We start from the raw sequence: 21588 nt of genomic DNA on the forward strand, positions 1-21588 counted from the left end.
ACCTGTCTCGGGGGATGGTGCAGGTGACAAGTGCATTAGGGGTGCTATTGACTAGTCAGGCGTCGACAACTGCTGCAGGGGATGCTGCGGAGCGCATCGACACCAGCAGCAGCATCACACCCCCCGTCCCAGAAGCACGCAGGAGCAGCAGGCGGCTTGGGGTTGGCTCTAGTGAGGATGCACAGGCCGTGCAATCCACCACTGCAGCGCGTATGCGCAAACATTGATGTGGCCCTGCTTAGCCACTTCCCATTGGGTGACGTAACCCTGGACATACTCCTTGTATAGATGGTATATTGCCAGATTGGCCTGTTCATGTGTTCATGGCGTGGTGCCACATTAAACTACGTCATGACTTCTCACAACTCGCTGTGTCCCCTCACTTACTCAGAAATAGTTGCATGTGATCTCTGCCCGTCTCTCTCTCTCCCATCGATTGCAGTTGGCACTCTAGCTGCGCTGCCCTCTGGCTGGCCTGACTCATCCTCGTTGTCCTCAACATATGTTAGTTCCACATCTGTACCTTTTTTCGTGGCAAGGTTGTGCAGCATTGCACAAGTGGCAATAATCTTGCAGCAGGTGATGGGTTTGTACTGGCGTGCGCCTCCGCTCTTGTGGAGGCAGCGGAACCTGCTCTTCAGTAGTCCAAACGTGCGCTCCACCACATTGCGTGTTGTTTTGTGGGCCACGTTGTATCGTCTCTCACTCTGGGTTGCTGGGTGTAGGTAGGGAGTGAGGATGAATGAACGGCATGCATATGCACTGTCGCCTGGATGAGTAAGAGGGAACCATCAGTTACATGCCTCTATACACTCTGATTTGCAGGTTTCAAGGGGCGTCACTGTTACTTACCCAGCAGGTATCCCTCTCCGAATTCGCCGGCACTCAGTCGTGTGTAGATCCCACTATTCTGGAAGATGTATGAGTCGTGGGTGCTCCCAGGAAACTTTGCAACAATATCTGTGATGATGTTCCCTGCATCACAGATCACCTGCACATTGATGGAGTGGGTGGACTTCCTGTTCCTGTAGATGTGCTCTGTATCAGCTGGTGGACAGATTGGGATGTGTGTACCATTAATACAGCCGATGACATGGGGGAACTGTGCCATGTGATAAAAGTCTGTTTTTGTTTTCTGCAGTGCAGCCTGTGTGTTTGGGAAGCTTATGTAGTGGTGCATTCTCTGCATCATGGCATCCAGGAACTTCCTGAAGAAACGGGACAGGCAACTCTGGGATACACCACCCACCGCAGCTATCACCACCTGATAACTGCCGGATGCCAGTAGATGTAGGCTGCAGAGCACCTGCACATGTGGTGGTATGGCGTGCGCCCTTCTTGTTGGCTGGTCCAGGAGTGGGTGCAGGTCCCTTATCAGGTCCATGATGGTTTCGGGGTGTAGCCTGTACCTCTCATGTATCTCTGCATCAGTCAGCTGTAATAGTGTGATGCGCTGTCTGTAGATTTGTTCCTCCCGTCGCCACACCCTCAGTCCTGCTGCCTGTAGACGTAGGCGCCTTGCAATGACGTACATGGCGGCCATGTTGTCCACGCTGTTGCATTTTGGGATTGCTTATGTGCATTGTTGATGGTTACCACCTGCTTTCAATCCGTGTTAATTACCGACTCTTATTTACCGATTTTCCTGGATTTCTTAATTACCGCCTGCTCCTACATGTCATTTTAAATTTTTACCACTTCATATTTACCACTTCATATTTACCGATTCGTTAATTATGTATTCGGTAAACATGAATCGGTATTTTGGAATTCGGTAACTATGAATCGGTATTTACCGCCTCATATTTACCGAAAAGTGGTTTTTGGACTCCTACATCTCACTTGTCTGAATACCGGTCGGTAACGGCATATTTACCGAAAATCGGCCGTTACCGACCGGTATTTCGCTACCTACATGAGGCCCCAAATGTCTTAGTTACAGAAGGTTCTACATTCTCTTCCACTTCTTCCTCATTTACTGTGTCCTTCTCTGCACTGTTTTGTTCAGGACCAAAGTAACAAAACTGAATTTCATCAACAACCTTCTCTACATCTGATACCGTTCCTCGGAACAGAGCCCTATTCAATTCATTTAACTTTATTGCTGGACTTTTGGCAAAATACAACCGTCTCACAAACTTTCTCATTTCAGTATGATGAACAGCCAGCATCCTAAAATGATAGAAAACACTATTGCACACTTTTCTAGATAGACAAGCCAGAGAATGACCCTGCAAACCAGTATTCTCTCTCACTCTGCATGGATCCAGACTTTGAAGCACCTTAATCTTCTGTTTTACACTTTTTTTACTATATTCTCTTAGAAACTCTCGAAATCTGTCAATAGATTCCTGACGCACAGTGCAAATACTACTACAATTCCAAGTGTACACTGGGGCTTTAGGACGTCTCCCCATTGCCTCATCTGCCATCACTTGTACCTCATCTCTTGGAACCATTATCTCCTTCTCCATTATGCAACCATTTTTTACTTCGTATGAACGACCTCTGGTGTCAACTGCATGCAGCAAACTATTACTTTGAAAATAGCTCTCTTCATTAAAAAAAGGTTCACTACTTGAACTATGCATCCACTTTCCTAAAAACACTTTACAAAAGTTTGTTCTGTTCACTACTCTTTTGCTTTTGCTTTGTGATTTCAGTACATTAACCATTTTATCTAATGTACGCATCCTATTCAAAATTAATATGAATAGTTTCCTTTTTAATTCTAATGCTTTTGCTGCAATGGCTTCAATTTCTTTTTTTCTCTTGTAATATTTTGCCTTTTGCTTATATTTCTTCACATCCTTTATCAAATTGGACATAACTCTTCTCTGAAACATTTTTCTACGTATCTCTTTAAACGCTGTTTTTCTGTTTATGTAAAACTTTTCAGTTGCAGAAGGTATATTTGCATTAACTAAATTCTCAATTTTTTGCTGTTCTCTTCGTTTTGTTACATTCTTCCCAGGACAGACATTTTGTACATTTTTCTTTGTTTTGAATATTTTTTTAACAAATTGTTTTTTCTGCTTACCAGAAGATTTTTTCTTTTTCCCAACATGAGCATCTTCTACTAACTTTGGTCCTCCAGTTGTCTTCAAATATAGTTTTTTTTTAGCGTTTTTTGAACTCGAGATTTTGTAGGCATCTTAAATTTTGTTCACTGTTCTTCAGCAATACCTGAAAAAAACTAAAAAAAAATCCTTTATTGTATTTAAATATATTACTACATTTCTTTTCACAATAGTCACAAAACAAAATTTCTTTGCCAATTTGAATGCACACAAACTGCTCTTTTTTTTGGGCAAGTGAAAATCTCTTTTACAAACTGTCACATTATGAAACCACTTTTCAGATTTTTTAAAAAGCCCATGTCCAGAGTGCTACACTCCAGCAAGGGCAACCAGCCTTAGTGAAGCTCAATGTATTTGCATTACAGACTGAAACCTGAAAACCCCACTCGCTTCTAAATACTGTGCATGACTATACACGGCAAGCACATGGGTGTGTGCTAAGACTCTGCTTCTTCCCCCAAAAATTCACTCCCCCTTTCCATCTAATGCAACTGTGAAATCACCAGAGCAAGACGCAATAAATCTCTGCCTATAATTCCCCTATGCACACAGAGTCATGTTTTCACATTAGTCCCAAAACGAAATTTCTTTGCCATTTTTAAAGCACACTTACTGCTCTTTTTTTTTTTTCGGGGCAAGTGAAAATCACTTTTACAGACTGACACATTATGAAACCTTTTTTTTTAATTTATTTAATTGCACTTGTCCAAGCTGTTTTTTTCAGACCACCACCATGTGTATTCGCGGTGACTGCCTACACTCCAGCAAGGGCAACCAGCCTTAGTGATGCTGAATGTATTTGCATTACAGACTTAAACCTGAAAACCCCACTCGCTTGTAAATACTGTGCATGATTATACATGGCAAGCAGCTGGGTGTGTGCTAAGACTCTGCTTCTTCCCCCAAAAATTCGCCCCCCTTTCCATCTAATGCAACTGTGAAATCACCAGAGCAAGACGCAATAAATCTCTGCCTATAATTCCTCTATGCACACAGAGTCATGTTTTCACATTAGTCCCAAAACGAAATTTCTTTGCCATTTTGAAAGCACACTTACTGCTCTTTTTTTTTCGGGCCAAGTGAAAATCACTTTTTACAATTGGAAATCACTTTTACAGACTGACACATTATAAAACCACTTTTTTTGATTTATTTAAATGCACATGTCCAAGCTGTTTTTTCAGACCACCACCATGTGTATTCTCTGTGACTGCCTACACTCCAGCAAGGGCAACCAGCCTTAGTGATGCTGAATGTATTTGCATTACAGACTTAAACCTGAAAACCCCACTCGCTTCTAAATACTGTGCATGACTATACATGGCAAGCACATGGGTGTGTGCTAAGACTCTGCTTCTTCCCCCAAAAATTCGCTCCCCCTTTCCATCTAATGCAACTGTGAAATCACCAGAGCAAGACGCAATAAATCTCTGCCTATAATTCCTCTATGCACACAGAGTCATGTTTTCACATTAGTCCCAAAACGAAATTTCTTTGCCATTTTTAAAGCACACTTACTGCTCTTTTTTTTTCGGGGCAAGTGAAAATCACTTTTACAGACTGACACATTATGAAACCTTTTTTTTTAATTTATTTAATTGCACATGTCCAAGCTGTTTTTTCAGACCACCACCATGTGTATTCTCTGTGACTGCCTACACTCCAGCAAGGGCAACCAGCCTTAGTGATGCTGAATGTATTTGCATTACAGACTTAAACCTGAAAACCCCACTCGCTTCTAAATACTGTGCATGACTATACATGGCAAGCACATGGGTGTGTGCTAAGACTCTGCTTCTTCCCCCAAAAATTCGCCCCCCTTTCCATCTAATGCAACTGTGAAATCACCAGAGCAAGACGCAATAAATCTCTGCCTATAATTCCTCTATGCACACAGAGTCATGTTTTCACATTAGTCCCAAAACGAAATTTCTTTGCCATTTTGAAAGCACACTTACTGCTCTTTTTTTTTCGGGCCAAGTGAAAATCACTTTTTACAATTGGAAATCACTTTTACAGACTGACACATTATGAAACCACTTTTTTTGATTTATTTAAATGCACATGTCCAAGCTGTTTTTTCAGACCACCACCATGTGTATTCTCTGTGACTGCCTACACTCCAGCAAGGGCAACCAGCCTTAGTGATGCTGAATGTATTTGCATTACAGACTTAAACCTGAAAACCCCACTCGCTTCTAAATACTGTGCATGACTATACATGGCAAGCACATGGGTGTGTGCTAAGACTCTGCTTCTTCCCCCAAAAATTCGCCCCCCTTTCCATCTAATGCAACTGTGAAATCACCAGAGCAAGACGCAATAAATCTCTGCCTATAATTCCTCTATGCACACAGAGTCATGTTTTCACATTAGTCCCAAAACGAAATTTCTTTGCCAATTTGAAAGCACACTTACTGCTCTTTTTTTTTTCGGGGCAAGTGTAAATCACTTTTACAGACTGACACATTATGAAACCACCATGTGTAACTACAACAAAAACAATTCCCATTTCTATTATTCATTTCTTAAGTTACCACATACATCCCCTCTCAAACTGTAAACTCACCTTTAAAATTAGTTAGTTGTGAAAGAAATGTGACACTCAAACAGCAGATTATCAGAGCCAGGATCTCTGTTGTGTTCACCTCTCTCCTCTCAGCAGAACCAGATAATGGCAAACTTTCCCTCTATTTTTCCACACATATACATGTAAGTTTCAAATCTCAGTGCTTCCCCCTTTTTTTCAAATGTAATCACACATTTCTATTGGTTGAAAACCAACCCTTTTCCAAAAGTACCCTTCCCCCAACTTGACTTCTGCCTAGTACCCTTCCCCCAACTTGACTTCTGCCTGCTACCATAGCAACAGCTCATGGAACACTGCTGTGTAGAGTTAGGTCAGAAGTTCGACACACAATGTTTCAATTCCACAGAGCAAGAGTGCTTGACTTTTCAAACCTTACAGCAAATCCATAGTACTGTTCTTTGGTTACACATTTTTTTGTTGTACCAATACAAAACATGCTTCTATTAATTTACACATACAGCCTAGTTTTTTTTCTAGAATGGTATGAAACAGCCAATCAGTTCTTTTTGTTTTGAAAAAAATATGTATGCCTCCATTTCCAAACTGTCTTTCTTTTCATATTGCCATTCTACTGAAAGACACCTCCTGAGTGCATCCAGTTCTCCTTTGAAGATGTTCACAGTGTGGATTGTAGGGCACAGCTATGTCTTCTGGAGTGAAAAGTTTGCAGAGAAAACAGGTATGGTGAGAGACCTTGCTTTGCCAAATGTAGACATTAAATGGATTGGTCAGAGAGGGTTAAAGTGGCACCAATTGATGCCATTGGTGAAATCCTTCATTCAAATCCAACACCCTGACCTCATAATAGTGCACTGTGGTGGCAATGACCTAGGCACTTTGACTGGGGTAGGTCTGGAAATGCTTATGAAGGACACCTTTGCACAACTGTTTACACTTTTCCCTAAAACTGCCTTTGTGTTTTCCAACATATGCCAAAGGCAAAAATGGAACTGGTCCAATCATTTCTGTCCGCAGATTGACAAAGCAAGAAAGCACGTCAACAAATCTGTTTCTGCTTTCCTCCGTGACTATGGTATGGGTGCCATTTACCACAACAACTTGCGTTATGACATGCAAGACATTTATAGAGGAGATGGTGTGCACTTCAATGATGAAGGGAACAGAGTCTTCCTCTTGAACCTTAGACTCTGCATCGGTACTTACTTGTAGGTACCACTAAAAAAATGACTTCATAAACACAACAGCTCTTTTTAGAGCTCCCTAATTTCTAAACTCTTAAATCTGCTTTTCATTTATTTATTTTTATTTTTTTTACCGTACGCTTACCGTAAGCTTACCGTACGCGTACCCCGTGATTTTTTTTAAAATTAATAAATGTTTTTTTTGTACTTTTCTGTCCTTCTTTGACCCCCTTACAAATGTTAGGGGGTCTGTAACTCTCCTCATTGCTCCCTTTCCTTGTTTTCTCTGTTTTTTTTCTGATTGAAACACACAAAATGGCGGCCGCCGCTTCCTGGTTTCGGCCGATTCGAATGTTTACTAAGATCTAAGAGCCAATCAGAATCGCGCTCGCGCACGCCACCGTACGCTTACCGTACGGTAAGCGTACGGTAAGCGGGCTCAGATATATATATTGATTTAAAGGCTATTTTCTCAGAATCTACTGAACAGATTTACACCAAACCTACAAAAGGCACTTCCTTGACCTAGGGACTACCTCTCTGCCAAATTTTGAGTAATTCTGTTCAGCCGTTCGGGCTGTAGCTCGTTCTAAAGGTCCTATGGAAAAATGCATGGGAAAAACGCGTTTTGGGACCCCCCTTTTATCTCAGCCCCCGCTTGACGGATCCCCCCGAGACTTTCAGGGTAGGAGCGGAGCGTAGCGCCCCACCTATTTTGAGAAATTCGCGAGGATTCGTCGACCGGCGCCAAAGTTATTCAAAATAGAATGTTGAGGTTTTCCTATGGAAACGTGGTCCTAACTATAACTACCTACTGGCGACCGCCAGTAGGTAATATATATATATATATATATATATATATATATATATATATATATATATATATATATATATATATATTTAAATACATGAATGACTCCTCATGATTGACTTGTCACATGTTAATAAAACTAATTAAAAAAACATAAAAAAGCATTGAAAAAATAGAACACAAAAGACATGCAAGATAAATTGTAACTAATTCTTACACAGCCACCCATCAATTCTAACTTAATTCAAAGGATAATGCAAAGGGTACAAGTACACCGCACGCCGCATAATTATTTAAAATCATACACTAATGAAATCCTCCTAAAATGGCTTCCCAAGCAAACATTACCTGAGAATATATTTCACATGCTTGGATCCTTACAGGAAACAGGAGATTTCCAGTGTTGCATTCATGCCATTAGGATGTAAAGTGTCCAGTTTCTTTGTCCATATAACCTCACTTTGTAGTGTTTTCTTTTTATTTATTGTTTATAGCTGGACTCTATTTTGATTTCCAAAATCTGAAACTGAAGTTGACATGACATAGCCAGGTTAATATCCTCTCATGTGCCACAATGATACCTAAAATGTATTTGGGCTTTAATATTCTCCGTGCAGTTCACGCTGCTACTTTTTCATGTTTTTTGTGCAGTCTTTTTGTGTGGACATGTGATTATTTGTGCATTTTGTTGTGATGTTTGTGTTCTAGAATCTCCTGAATGCTCAAGGGACTGGTTGGCACAGCCGTGACCCACTTTTCTGCTGTCTTGACAGGTCAAAAAAGCTGTTCACAAGCCTTCCTGTTAGATTGCATGCCGACAAATGTCTTCAAATGGGTGTGTGCAGTCTTTCCACTGAATGCATACATGACCTTTAGCTTCTTGTTCATAAGTAGGTTCTATCTACTTGTCCAATCAGTTTTTTACATGTTCAATTACAAAACACAGCAGTAGAATAATGACAAATATACACTGTTTTAGTACTGGAAAATAATGCATCCTTCTTAAACAGACTCAATACTTCAACCTGTGTATGCTTTTATATTTGTACGGTAAACATTGCTCTTTCTTTCAACAGGGTGACAGAATTGTGCTGTTTAGCCAGTTCACTATGATGTTGGACATTTTAGAAGTTTTCCTGAAACATCATGAGCACCGATACCTCAGACTCGATGGGAAAACGCAGATTTCTGATAGGTAAACTCACATTGTTTCTGCAAATTAGTTGAACATGTAAATAGTATGTAGTTCTATTCAATTAGGATAACCACATTTTGTTAATTAGTAACTTAATTTGTTTACTGTGTACTCCATTTGAGCCGCTCTAGAGCTTCTCGTGTGTCCCCTTTGGCTCCTCACCATCAAAACAATGTTATTTTGATTTCAGAGTCAGAGATGCTGCTTTTTGCAGTAGACTAATTAAGTGACTGATTATGTGTTTCTGAAGAGGGGACTAGTGGTTTTCGCTGTACAACGCAGCCTGCAGTCCCCATTCTGTGCCTCTTTCCATTGCTCTCCAGCTCTTTCCTTTCCTTGCTCCCTACAGCTTGCTGTTAGTGTTGAACTTGTGCTTGGGTTAGCTGTAGCACACAGTTAAGAGAAAGGTGGAAGTAGCGTTGACTGGGCCAGTGAGCTCTGTTGTGGAGTGAGTTGATATGCGGGGGGCAGTGGGTGCTGCACTGTCACCAGCTACAAGCTATTGTCACTGCCAGTGGACTTCTGCATCTAGCCATGCTGGACACAGGCATTGTTTACTCTGTTGACAAATGTGAATACTTTGATGACAAGGCAAAATCCATCTTTGTTGACGAGCTCCTCAATGGAGTGGTTGTTTGCAAAGTTATCAGTCATCGGGGTCTTTGTCGATGGGAACCTCGTTGCAGGTTTGTCTGCAGCAAAGTAGTCTTGTTTATGTACAGGATTGTAATCTGTGGTGTCCCCGATGACGGAGAGGCCAAGGTCTTTTCCATTCATGTAGTGGTCGATTACTACAATGTTGTTAATGGTACTGTCCATGATGGTTTGTTGGTAACAGTAGACAATGAGTGTTTTGGATTGACTGGGACTCAGAATTCCTGGATTTCCTTGCAGCTAGTGTACAGTTTGCTCATTGGCCTTTTTAGTTATTTTTCTCAGGAGGACTTGACTTTTCCATTTATAGAACTGGTGCTTCTGTTATGAATTCTGGTTTTGTAGGTTTCGAGTGCTTATTTGCGCGTCCTTCTTGGAAGTGCTTAGGGGCAGAAGCACTAAGTTTTAAGACAATAATTGCACTAGGAGAGCAGATCATCTGTGTAGATGTTCCTTTTCTCGCCGATGGAACAAGGTTTGAAAATAGATCGCTTCTCCTTATCTGTCATTATGGTAGTTTCAAGTGGCTCCCTTGAGCCAAAGAATATCAGTGCATTCCCCAGAAACAACTCACAGCAGAAATTGTAGCTGACTGTGGTCCAGGGCAGGTCAGGTAGAAGTCAGATTACAGAAAGAATGGCTTTAAAAATTGCAAAGAGCAGGGCTCTTTCTGGAGTCTCCCTCACGTAGCAGAAAGTTAAGCTATGGTGACCTCTGGTGGAGATAAGGGGAAGGGGGGAATAAAGAGCTCTGCACATCCACTTAATTTACAAAAGTTTAGGTTGTTTCAATTGAAGTGGATATGTTACTAAATGAACACTATTGTTGGACTTGGGCCCACTGTAACACTGTTAATTGTTACAATTACAATGGATTCACATAGTGACAACAAAGACTGATTAAAGTTTATGAATCCAGGGAGGATACAAAAGCTGGAGAACTTTAGTTACAGAGACATAGCTAATTTCTGTTAAGAACAGCTTAGTTCAACCCTGGACTTTTTTCTTTGGACTGAAGTTTCTAGTGGGGTGAGAATTAGTAATGTGATGAGTGGTTAATAAAAGGGTGTAGTGGCAAGCAGTGGGTGTGTGTGTGTGTGTGTGTGTGTGTGTGATCCTATTAGATAAAGATTTGCCCTCTGTCACTATAGTAATTTTTAAAATGGTTATTCCAAGGATGCTGCCACAAGTAACCATGTGGTGCTGCTTGTGGCTGACTGATCTGCTTCTGTGTAAATTGACTAATTGTACTCTCCTCCCACAATCTGCATGTGAGGTAGTCCACAGATAACATTTAACTTTCCATGTCATTGATACAGTTCCCGCACCAATCCCTTAGCCTTACTGGTTAGGGCACATTCACTGGACAATAGAGTTACCGATTTCAAAAAGCAGCAGCGTCTGTTCACAAATAATTGGGGTGACCACGCAAGCAGATGCATTTGTGGATTCTGCAAACTTCTCACCACAAGTGCGCAGAAGCAAGAAATTCACAGTTATTTTTAAAGGCTTTATTTGAATCAGAATGAATTCAAACATAAATGCAGGATTCATAATTGTAACAAGAACGTAAAGAATGTAAATCTTGTGAAAATCACCAACATACAATAATATGACATACATTAATATAGGGTGCATTTTAAAGAAGCCTTCGCCTTAATCAGAATTGTTGCTATAGTGAGGGTCAGTAGTTTAATAGCACACTTTAATACCTGAATTTCATATGTTTTCCAAGCTGTTTGATTGTTTACAACAGACAGGGCCAAGTTCTGTCTCTATTGGATTAAGTTTGATTAAACAAACTGGTGACCTTGGATGAGTCAATCATTGGCACTCCACTGGCACACCTTAAAGGCTAAGTTATGTCTCTATTGGATGATGTTTGATAAAACAGACAGCCCAGGTGACCATGGATGCCTTAGTCATTGGCACTCCTGTGGCACACCTTCAAGGCCAAAGGATGTGGGGATGCCGCCAATCTGGTTAGCACAGACAGGTCTGCCCCCTGAGCTGTCTGTGCCTCTTGAGCCCGCCTCTGGTTCCTCTTTAAAGTCAGAGCCTACTTCCAGTCTTGCACAAAAAATCATGGCCAATCTCTTAGCATTGATGCACCCAGAGGAATACCCGGTCACTAAAGTCCCATCTGACTCAGAGCCTAATTCATCTTGGCCCCCACTGAGCTTGCTTCAATGAGCTATTACCATCGCACCTGGTCCCAACTCAATCTGACTCAGACAGAACCATGCCTTTGCCTCTGATTTACACTGCAGCACTCGAACAACCTTTCTTTCTGACTCTGATAAGAGTCAGCCAGCCTTTGGTGATGACAGTGGAGAATGGGAACGTCTCACCTAGTGATGTCCTGGGAAGCGAGAGCCTGCACTTCGCTTTTGAGCTCTCCCACACCTTCTACTTCTCGGGTATACTCTTGCATCGGCCCTCTGGGGCAGCCGCCCAATTTATCCAAGCTCTACCCGACTTGAATATGACCAAGCAGCCTTTTCCACCAAGACTCAGGCGGTGCTGGTCAAAGCTTGATGCAGTAGAGTGGGAAAGCTCTTGATAACTTTGCACCTTCAATTGAAGGGGATACCACGGAAATGTATGGCAAGTTTGAGAGTTGGCTAAGCAATTCCTTGAACACTGTCGTCCCTCTGAGGCTTCAAAGGGTCAACCGTCCCGGTGGAGGTGGTTCCCTCCTGAGCTTCCAGGACTAAAAAGGGAAGCTAAAAGAATGGACTGTAATAAAGAAAATTGTACGAGGAATCTAGCAAGACAATCTATAAGAAATCTATGAAAAAATACCAATATGCTGTAGGACAGGCAGGACTCTTATATTTTTGTACTAAGAAAACACCCCTAACTCATCCAAAGAATTATTTAAGTGGTGAATAGCCTCATGAAGCCACCCTGAAGCTCTTCTGGTCCTCCCCACATCTAAAGCATGCTGTACACAACAAGATGATGGACGGAGTGCTGAAACTTTTCAACCACTCACCCTGAGTTAAGTAATCTGGATTTAATCTATTGTTCTTTTGCTCACTATGATTCTCAAAAAAGGAGGAACAGGGGCTGTTTACAATAGGTCCAGCATACATAGCCCAGGTACAAATGAATAGATATGAAAGTATGCAGTTCCTAAAAAAGAGCTAATAGTGAGTAGAGAGATGTACGTGTCCCCGAAGTCAGGAGGAGAGTTCTCCTTAAGGAAAAAGACCCTCACACATCCGGCAAACTAGCTGTCATATGTCGTCAGCATGTGGCCCAGATGTCAAGTGTCATCATAGGGTCTGCTCCGAATCGGGGCGGCGCTGCAATCCCCGATCGGCGACCTCAGTGGCGCCTTTTAGTGGAGATCTTTATTCCATAGTTGCCGGTGGGTGAATGCAGGTGAGGGCCCTAAAGTGAAGAAGTGTGTGGTGAAGGAAGTGTGTTAAAAATAAGTAGTGGGAAACCTAAATAACGTTTATTAAATGACGGGGGTCACACTCTTAGAGTAAAAACAATAAAGTGCGTAATATTCCAGTTAAAATGACTGTTTTACGCTATGGTAATGTGTGGTCAACATGTTTCTTGCATTAGTTAAATAACCGCAATTCTTCAGGACCAGGTGATTCACACATTTATTGGTAGTGGTCGTGACTACTATGGCACTTACCACACGTACAGCACCCTAATAAGTGGTAACTAGTGGAGGTGAGGTACAACGCCTGAAAAAGAAAATACAGGGACACAAACATACATGTAAATAACATTTGCATTAATACAAATATTGTAGATCTCATCTTAAAAACTGCAACCAAAAGTTGTCATGCAGTGTCAATATTAACCAGGTGTTCAGCTATATGGTGGTGCTAAGTTAGAACACCCTTAAGAAGTGGACTAAAAGTAGAAGAAAAAGTTTTTTTTTAAAATGACAAGCCCACACTGTGATGAGTGCTCTGGCAGAAACTACAGATTGCCCGATGAGGGGGGTACGCAGTGGCAACAGAACAGTGGTATAAACTAATTGGAAACAACCACTCACCCTCGAATACAGGGCCACGATATCCAACGAGCTGGCGCTGGATGCAGACACCGGATAGTACAGTGTCCTATTGATACAAAAAGCGGCGAACATAAAGGAAAAGGAGAAAGTGCAGCCGCGAAAAGTTGTTGTGAGAACAGTTCCCTTTGAAGCTCAACGGACAACGTATAACGTATAAATCCACACAATGTGAGGACCCAGGCGCTAAGACCTGCACGGGGTTACTTACAGAAGTCCGAAGAACGGGGCGCCTTCCCACATACCCTGGATCCGCGCCGACTCGGGGGACGTATCTCGAATCTTACAGGGGGATTATCAAGCGGTCTTCAGCCAATAGGACACGCGAACCAATTGGTTCGTCAGATGGATGGGAGAAGAACTAGTCTGCGGAGTATACTTCCGGTTGAAGACGACATATGACAGCTAGTTTGCCGGATGTGTGATGGTCTTTTTCCTTAAGGAGAACTCTCCTCCTGACTTCGGGGACACGTACATCTCTCTACTCACTATTAGCTCTTTTTTAGGAACTGCATACTTTCATATCTATTCTTTTGCTCACTATGCCATCCCAGTTTGGACCTAGCCATATGCAAATCAGCCTCGACCCTGCTCCGCATGGGAACAGTCTAGCCCGCAATGCCAGGCCAGGTCCTCCCTGGACTGGAAACAAGCTTCCTAGGATCATTTTCGTGATATCCACCCTCATCAACCAGACTAGCTTGATTCCAGTGGCACAGCGAGCAAAAGGAACCCACGTGTGGGCATACCCTTGGCCACGTAGGGCAAACATAGCAATCACAACAAGATGCTGTAATATGTTTGCTAGTTTCTTCCTTGATAAAGTAAACAAAATCCTCTTTTACCTGGCAAAAGATGATGGTCCTAGTATGACCTTAAAAAAAAAAAAGGTTTTTATCCTGAGCAAAAACAATAACGTTCAAGAGTGCGTAAAGGTATAGTTGTTGAAAACGTCTTTTTTTTTATTCCAGGTGTCCACTTCCTTGTTTTAGTAGAGTTACATCCAATAGTACATCATTACATTTAGTTGATACAGTCACAGCCAGATGATGAGTGTAGCCAACACATGTTTCATCATTGGGTCATCACCCACCGACTTCCCTAGGGCTACAACAACAAGAACAAATGCAACCCATAACTATCTATGGTATCATGGTTTACCATGGTTAGTATGATTTAAGTGTCAGGAAAAACCGCAAAGAAAAGCACCGTGATCTCAATTATTTGTAGACACAAGAAAAATGAACACGCATTGGCATAGCCAATAGGTCTTGCTTTTGGGACCTTATAAGTATTTAGTTATGCAGCACAATATCCTTGGTGCACCAACATTAACTGTTGCATGGTTAACACTTATAAGGTCCCAAAGGCGAGACCTATTGACTATGCCAATGCTTTTTTGCGTGCTGCCGTCTGCAACTTTATGCACTGTTGTTGATTCTGCTGACTTATTGCGCAACTGAAATGGTGGGCATAAAGGGGTGCTGACGAGATCGGGCCTTTCTTGAGTGATGATGAGGGGTCTTGAGCGCTGTTGGAAGTTAAGGTTGTGTAGGTTGACGACTTAGGGTACTCTGTGCTGCCCCTGCTAAGGTGCTTGCTGCTGATATGAAAACTGCTTTACAGAGTAGGCCATCAGTGCTGCTACTGGAAGACTTCTTTCTGTACTGCTAGCATGATCTTCGTTATTTAGGAATAAAATCTGATGTGTGTATACGGGATGTTGGTGCATTGCAGACAGTGAGGTTTTTGAGCTACTTCTGACACTAGGCTTTCTACGCCGTTGCAGGCACGAGGACTCTCAGGGCTGCAGCTGACAGGGCGCTTTCTGTACTAAGATGAAGAGAATGACTTCCTAACAGACTGTAGTCTAGCAGGCTTCTGCCTGGGGGTCTCCCGGAGTCATCACTGAAAGAGAGGGAGGAGTGGGGTCTCCTTCGACAAAGGGCTCTCCCCGGCAGGGTCTGTGCTAAGTACCTTCCTGGCTGGCGAAGCGGCACCGCTGCCGGTCGCCGGGGAAGGCAGTTCCTTGTTCCTCCTGGGCAGCAGGAAATTGATGCTGAAGGGGAAGCTCCTGTGCGAATTCTGCATGTCTCTACAGGGCGGCCATGGCTGCTGCCGCCCCCTGCCACGTCGCCACACGCGCAGCCTGGACCCAGCCGGGGCTGAAGCGCTTCCCATTGTAATCAAAGGGCTGAGGGAGCGCAAGCAGGAGGGCGGGTCTCACCGGCATACACATCCTGTGCTCTTGCCCATTGGTTCTGAAAACAATAGTCTGCACCATTGGTTGAACCGTGAAGTGGCACGCCATTGGCTAACGCTCTCTCAGAAGCCGGAAGCTAGCGTGAGATAGGAGGTTTCATTGGACAAGAAGCTCAAGCATTTTGGTGGCTGATTGACGGACTGTAATTGAGTAAGTAACTTCCAGTCATTGTAAAGGCCACACCTTTCATTCAAGAGTTATTAAACACTGTTCTAATAGTTATGTGTAAAATGGCAAATCCCGGGATAGGCCCTGAGTGTCAAGCTTCATAGTAAAGGCCGGTCAGCTGTCATCATCCGGGGAACAGTCCTCTTGACGGTTTGATACAACAAATGCAGTTGAGGAAGCTTAGTCAGGATAGGCATGATGTCTGCCGGTTATTATGCTGCTTTGCCGATTCACCGTTCCACAAACAGCTCCGCCAGTTCACTTCCCAGGACACACGCTCGCTTCCTCGTTTGTTTACAGAGGATGGAGGGAAGGGGTGGAGGAGGCGAGAACGAGGAGAGGAGGAGGAGGAGGAGGCAGCAGGGGCAGGGGAGAGACGAGGGGGCCTGCGCCTGTTTCGCTTGCGGGAGCGAGCAGGGGCACCATCAGTTAATTACAAACAGATGTTGCCAAAGCTCGCTTCCGCAAGGGAATCGCCAAACGTGCACGCGTTGCCATTGAAAGCAATGCAATGCGTGCACATTTTTGGCCTCAAAACCGAAACGATTACAAGAGGTCTCCTCCTATGCAGCGCATGCTCGCTGCGTAGGCGAGACCTAAAAAGAAAAGGAGGAGGAAGGGGAGTGTAGGGAAAGGGGCTCAGACAACTAAGCTGAGCCACAAGAGAAACCAGTAATGATCCAGTCCAATAGTAATCCCTACCTTCATGAGTGAAAAGTGCAATCGTTCATATAAACTCATCCAAAAAACTGAATTGGGAAAGTATCTGTAATTCCATATTTGTCCCTTCAGAACCTAATCATCAAGACAGACACAATTTGATAAATCCTGGGCCTCAGTTGGGATGATTATGAAGTTTCTTGGGTTTCTGGCCTAATGCGTCCTCTTCGGCCAATTTACCAGATGGCGAATGCTGACTCTAATGGATCCTAAGCGTTCATTGGGCCCAGCACTGACTACTTTGCTGACTCTGTCCATATCTCACAAGAGATGGCTTAGGACCTTATGCAATGGGAGAGGAGCGCCAACCTGACAATTGGCTGGCCACTCTCCTGCAGGGCAGATGAGGTTCTGGATCCTATGCCAGGAGGTTCTACTTCTCTGGAGATGGTTGGACCAGCAGAATATCGCTTTGGTAGCAAATGACCAGCATTGCTCGTGAATTCCAGTGCATTGCTCGTTCATAATCTTAACTTGTGAATTTCAGTGGCTTTAGACTTTTGAGCCAGAAGTCAGTTTCTAGTTTTTTCTTTTCAGTGTAGGCAGCTGCGCGCTGCCTCTACGAGGCATTAAGTAATCAGTATTACTAGTGAAACTCCACCCATTGCGTTTCTCTTTGTTTTGTCGCTTGCCATTGGTGGAATCTGGCATTGCTGTTCTTATCTTGCTCATTGTTGGCTGGTGGTCCGATATGTCACTTCCGTTGTCTTCCCTTCAGGAAGCAGTATGGACTAACTACAGTTAACTTACACTGCTGGCTGTTATCTTTTTATTTAGGGACTACTTTTTTTTTTCATTGCTGCTCCTTGCATTTCCACATCTAGCAGCTTCCTGCCCTCACCCGACGCTGTTTATTTATATTTATTTGCGTTTAATATTTATTCATAATTAAATGATGCAGCCCAGATGCTTAAATGATGCAGCCCACTGCCGAGGCTCGAACCCTGTTCTCCTGCTCCAAAGACTGCAGCGTTAGATGTTGAGCCACCACCTCGCACGGTTTGTTATTGCTTGGTTTCAGATGCTACATTTGCCCATCTCAACCGTGCTTTTTAAAAATTGTATCTGTCTCCCCCTCCACGTGTATTATTTTTTACATTTGTCTCACTTCCCCCCCTCCTCCGAGATCGTTGTTTATTTTTTTATAATTAAATTATGCCTCCCACGCCGAGGTGAACCCTGTTCTCCACCTCCAAAGTCGGCAGCTTTGAAAGTACCAGCCTCGCGAGAGCGCCATCCACTTTGTTATGTTAAAGAGGGGGAACAGTTAGGCCGTTTTTACAGGCAGATTGCCATGCCATTGGGCATCATTGTTATCCTGTGATTTGACATAATACACACGCTCTCCCAGCAGGTCAACTGATTCGGGAAGTCCAGTAACTAGTCTTCACCTGTTTTGGTAAGTAGCTTTAGCATGCTCCAGCCAAAAATAGGATGAGTAAGGGGAAGGGTTGCCTGTCAAACTGGCATCTTTATGGCTCGGTTTACAACCTTTACTAGTTTATCCCACAGCTTATTTGAAGCTGCCACACTGCATTGCGTTCCGTTCTCAGCAGGGCTCAAGTATTTGTCTCGGTGCATTCGAAGTACTCGGCGTGTGCTACATTTGACTTCTGTTTCATTTCTCTCACTGGGTGAGTGCTGGTAGGGGAGGGACCCTGTGTGCTCCATCTACTGTCATAGCACACGCTTCAAAAATTGGTAATGCACAGCACTGCTAGTTTAATTACGGGCAACAGCATATTGAAGGAATACCTAACTGCGGACAGCCACCTTTAAATATGGAAACAGTGAAAGGAAAAACATTATTGAGGAACGTGAGCAACCCGCCCATGTGGGAAATTTCGCTTACAAAGTTCATTTGCTAATTTTCAACAATTGTATTGAGCTGGGTGGATTTTATGGAATTTTGTTTTGCAGGCTTGGCACAGTTTTGATGAATTTCCAACCGCCTCACCCCCATGCGAACTACCGTGGGCAAACACAACACAGAAGCTCTGACTTTCCCTAGCTTCGGGCTGTACTCTGTTTGCAGCTGCCCCCTACTCCTCATCTGCTACAGTGACGTGGAATATTTTATTGTATGCTTGCCCCTCTTCCATCCTTCTTCTACGTGCGTGTCTCTGCCTTCTCGGACCATGGGCTTTTTTCTCTGCCTTAGCTCACATTTAATAGATATTTATTTTTCTGCTCTGGTTCATGTCTAGCACAAAACTAATACAGCAAATAAAACGAATCGAGCCTTTCACTTCCATAGCTGTCTGCTTTCTCCTCCCCTTGCCCTTCAGTGATGTTTGTTTTTCTGCAGTCAAGAACATGAATCCTATTTAAAAAATACAGTCAGTCAGTAATACTTTATTCGATAAAAAAGTTTTCATCATAAAAGTAAGTATACAGTAACATGACCTATGTAAACACATACTAAAAATACAATATAATCGCTATGCTTTATACATCATAATCACATAAAAATTTCACACTAAAAAAATACATGATAAAAATCATCAATTACTCTGTGTTTAACAGCATAACAACTCATTTCCCATACTAAATAAATATCTGGGAGCGCTAACCTGGCTCTAGGGCCAATCCCTCATTGTGACACCCCGGCCTGCAGGGTAAGTAGGAGCCTATGTCTCCTCATACGGATCACCCAAGCACTTCCGATAAATTTAGCGACACCACACACCAATGAAGAGGAGGATGTATCGGTACAGAGGACTCGCAGGGCCATTGCGTGGCAACGAAGGCCCAGGCCCCTGCACAAGGGTTTTAGCCATATCCTCCTAGGTACCTTGTAAGCCGGGCAAGCAAACATAAGGTGCGCCACGGACTCAATGGGGGCTGCACGACACGGGCACGCCTTTGTTGAACTACCTTGAGGGTTCCACCCAGAAGTAAAAGCATTTACAGGAAGGGTTCCAAACCTAACTTTTAAATATAATGATCTGTCCAGGGGTTTCTCGATGTAATCAAGGAGAGGTTCAAATAGCCGAAATTCTTTAATATCTAAAAACCGCTCAGTGAGAGAACCCCCGGCACCTCTACGAGAAGTCTCCAGCTGGACCCACTCCCAGTAAAGCTTCTTAATAACTAGTTTGGGTGGGGGGGGATTGGCTCTTCCATAGATCACTTAGGCCCATAGATCCCACCAGCTGCCGCAGGTTACTCAACCACTTAATCCTGTTACCTTTATCCAACAAGATAAGTTCGTCCAATGCAGCAGCAGACTTCTTAAGCTCCTCAGTCCTTCTCAGCCGGACCCAAAAAAGTAAAGGGCGAAGGCGCACTATTTCCTTGAGGGGGCGCCTGCCCATATCTAAGCGTAAAGGTATCAATGGGGTAGAAGCAGGTAAGGCAACCAAATCTCTCAAGAATTTGTTTTCTGAGGTTATTAAATCAGAGAGATTCTCGAACCCCCAAAGTTCAGAGCCGTACAGAGCACTAGGCAATATTTGGCCTTCGTAAATAGCTAGGACCGGGGCCACAGGTTTACTCACTGACCCCCTATGCTCACGCATTACCGCCCCTGCAACTCTTTTAAAGTTTAGTAACATTTTAGCCAGATGGTCATTCCAGCGCATCCGACTATTCACCCTGACACCCAGGTAGTCAAAGGACTCCACCATCTCCAAAGACTCGCCATTGAGCGAAAAATTATTCCAAATTCTTCTGGAAGGGGAAATAGCCATAAGTTTGGTTTTCGAGGTGTTAATTGTAAGGCCCCTATCTTTACAAAAATCACTAAAACGGTGCAATAGCTTTTGAAGACCTGCCGGGGTTTTTGAAATCAAAATTGTGTCGTCCGCGAAGAGGAGAGTTGGTATTTTTTCCCCAGCCAGGGATGGTGCATCCGCCGACTCGTCCCTTAAATGGTCCACCACACCATTCACAAATAGGGAAAAGAGAGTCGGCGCCATGACACATCCCTGGCGGACTCCCCTCCTCACGGGCACCCTCTCGGTCAGTTGGCCTTGGGTACCCCATCTGATTCTTGCATAGTTACCTTCATGGAGCTTAACTATAAGGTCAAGAAGGTAACCTGGCAAGCCCATCTCCTCCAAAACCTCCCATAGCCTTGCACGGGGGACCAGGTCAAACGCCATCCTGAGATCTATAAAGGCCAGGTAGAGACTACCATGGTTAATTGAAACAGTTTTCCAATAGATCGCAAAAAAGCGGAAGACCTGGTCCATTGTGCCCACTTTTTTCCGGAACCCGGCCTGGAAATGAGAGAGAACCTGCTCCTCATCCATCCATGCACCGATTCGCAGGGTGATGACCCTGCCGACCACTTTCTGAATCACATCTATCAGACTAATTGGTCTGTAGTTGGCAGGGTCATCCCTATCACCCTTTTTGTAAACCGTAATCACTTCGGCCCCTTCCACGAATCTGGGACAGGATGTCCCTTGGATATTAGATTCATTATTAGTGCAATGAGTGTGGCCCAAGCTATGGGTTCTTTTATAAGATGGTCCCCCGGGATGCCATCTTGGCCTGCTGCCTTCTTCGGGGTTAGATGTCTTATGGCCACTGCAATCTCAGAAGGCACTTATGGATTCTCAAGCGAAGATACAAGGGGGGCCCGGTTGGCTGGGTCGCAAAGAAGAGAATTAGGTGCATCTTGGCCACCGTAAATTATTGAGAAATGGGAATACCATTGTTGGCTGGTAATGTGGTTAGCCATCAAGGGCCTATTAAAATTTCTGGCCTTATTGATCAAATCCCAAAACAGTGAACCATTTTTCATTTTAGATGCATTTTTAAGGTCCTGCCAATGCTGTTCCTCCCACTCTTTTTTAGCCCGAGCTTGTTCATTCACGTACTCCCTCCTAGCTATTCTAACTAGTGGTTGGTTCTTATTACGGAGGGCGGCAGTTAGCTCACGCCTTTTTGCCCGGCACTTTGTAGAGTACCA

At 43.5% G+C, this 21588-nt stretch overlaps 1 protein-coding gene across 3 annotated transcripts in view; it reads left to right on the top strand.

Annotated features, from left to right (window-relative positions):
- The window catches only part of SMARCAD1 (SNF2 related chromatin remodeling ATPase with DExD box 1), a 683175-nt gene that overhangs the window by 558940 nt on the left and 102647 nt on the right, over positions 1–21588 (top strand). For all 3 annotated transcript variants that reach the window (XM_085641145.1, XM_085641146.1, XM_085641147.1), the window contains one exon: positions 8700–8818. In XM_085641145.1, the coding sequence (XP_085497271.1) occupies positions 8700–8818 (119 nt within the window). The remainder of the gene's footprint in view (positions 1–8699; positions 8819–21588) is intronic.

The sequence above is a fragment of the Triturus cristatus genome, chromosome 2_2, assembly GCF_964204655.1.
Source record: "Triturus cristatus chromosome 2_2, aTriCri1.1, whole genome shotgun sequence".
Taxonomy (NCBI): Eukaryota; Metazoa; Chordata; class Amphibia; order Caudata; family Salamandridae; genus Triturus; species Triturus cristatus.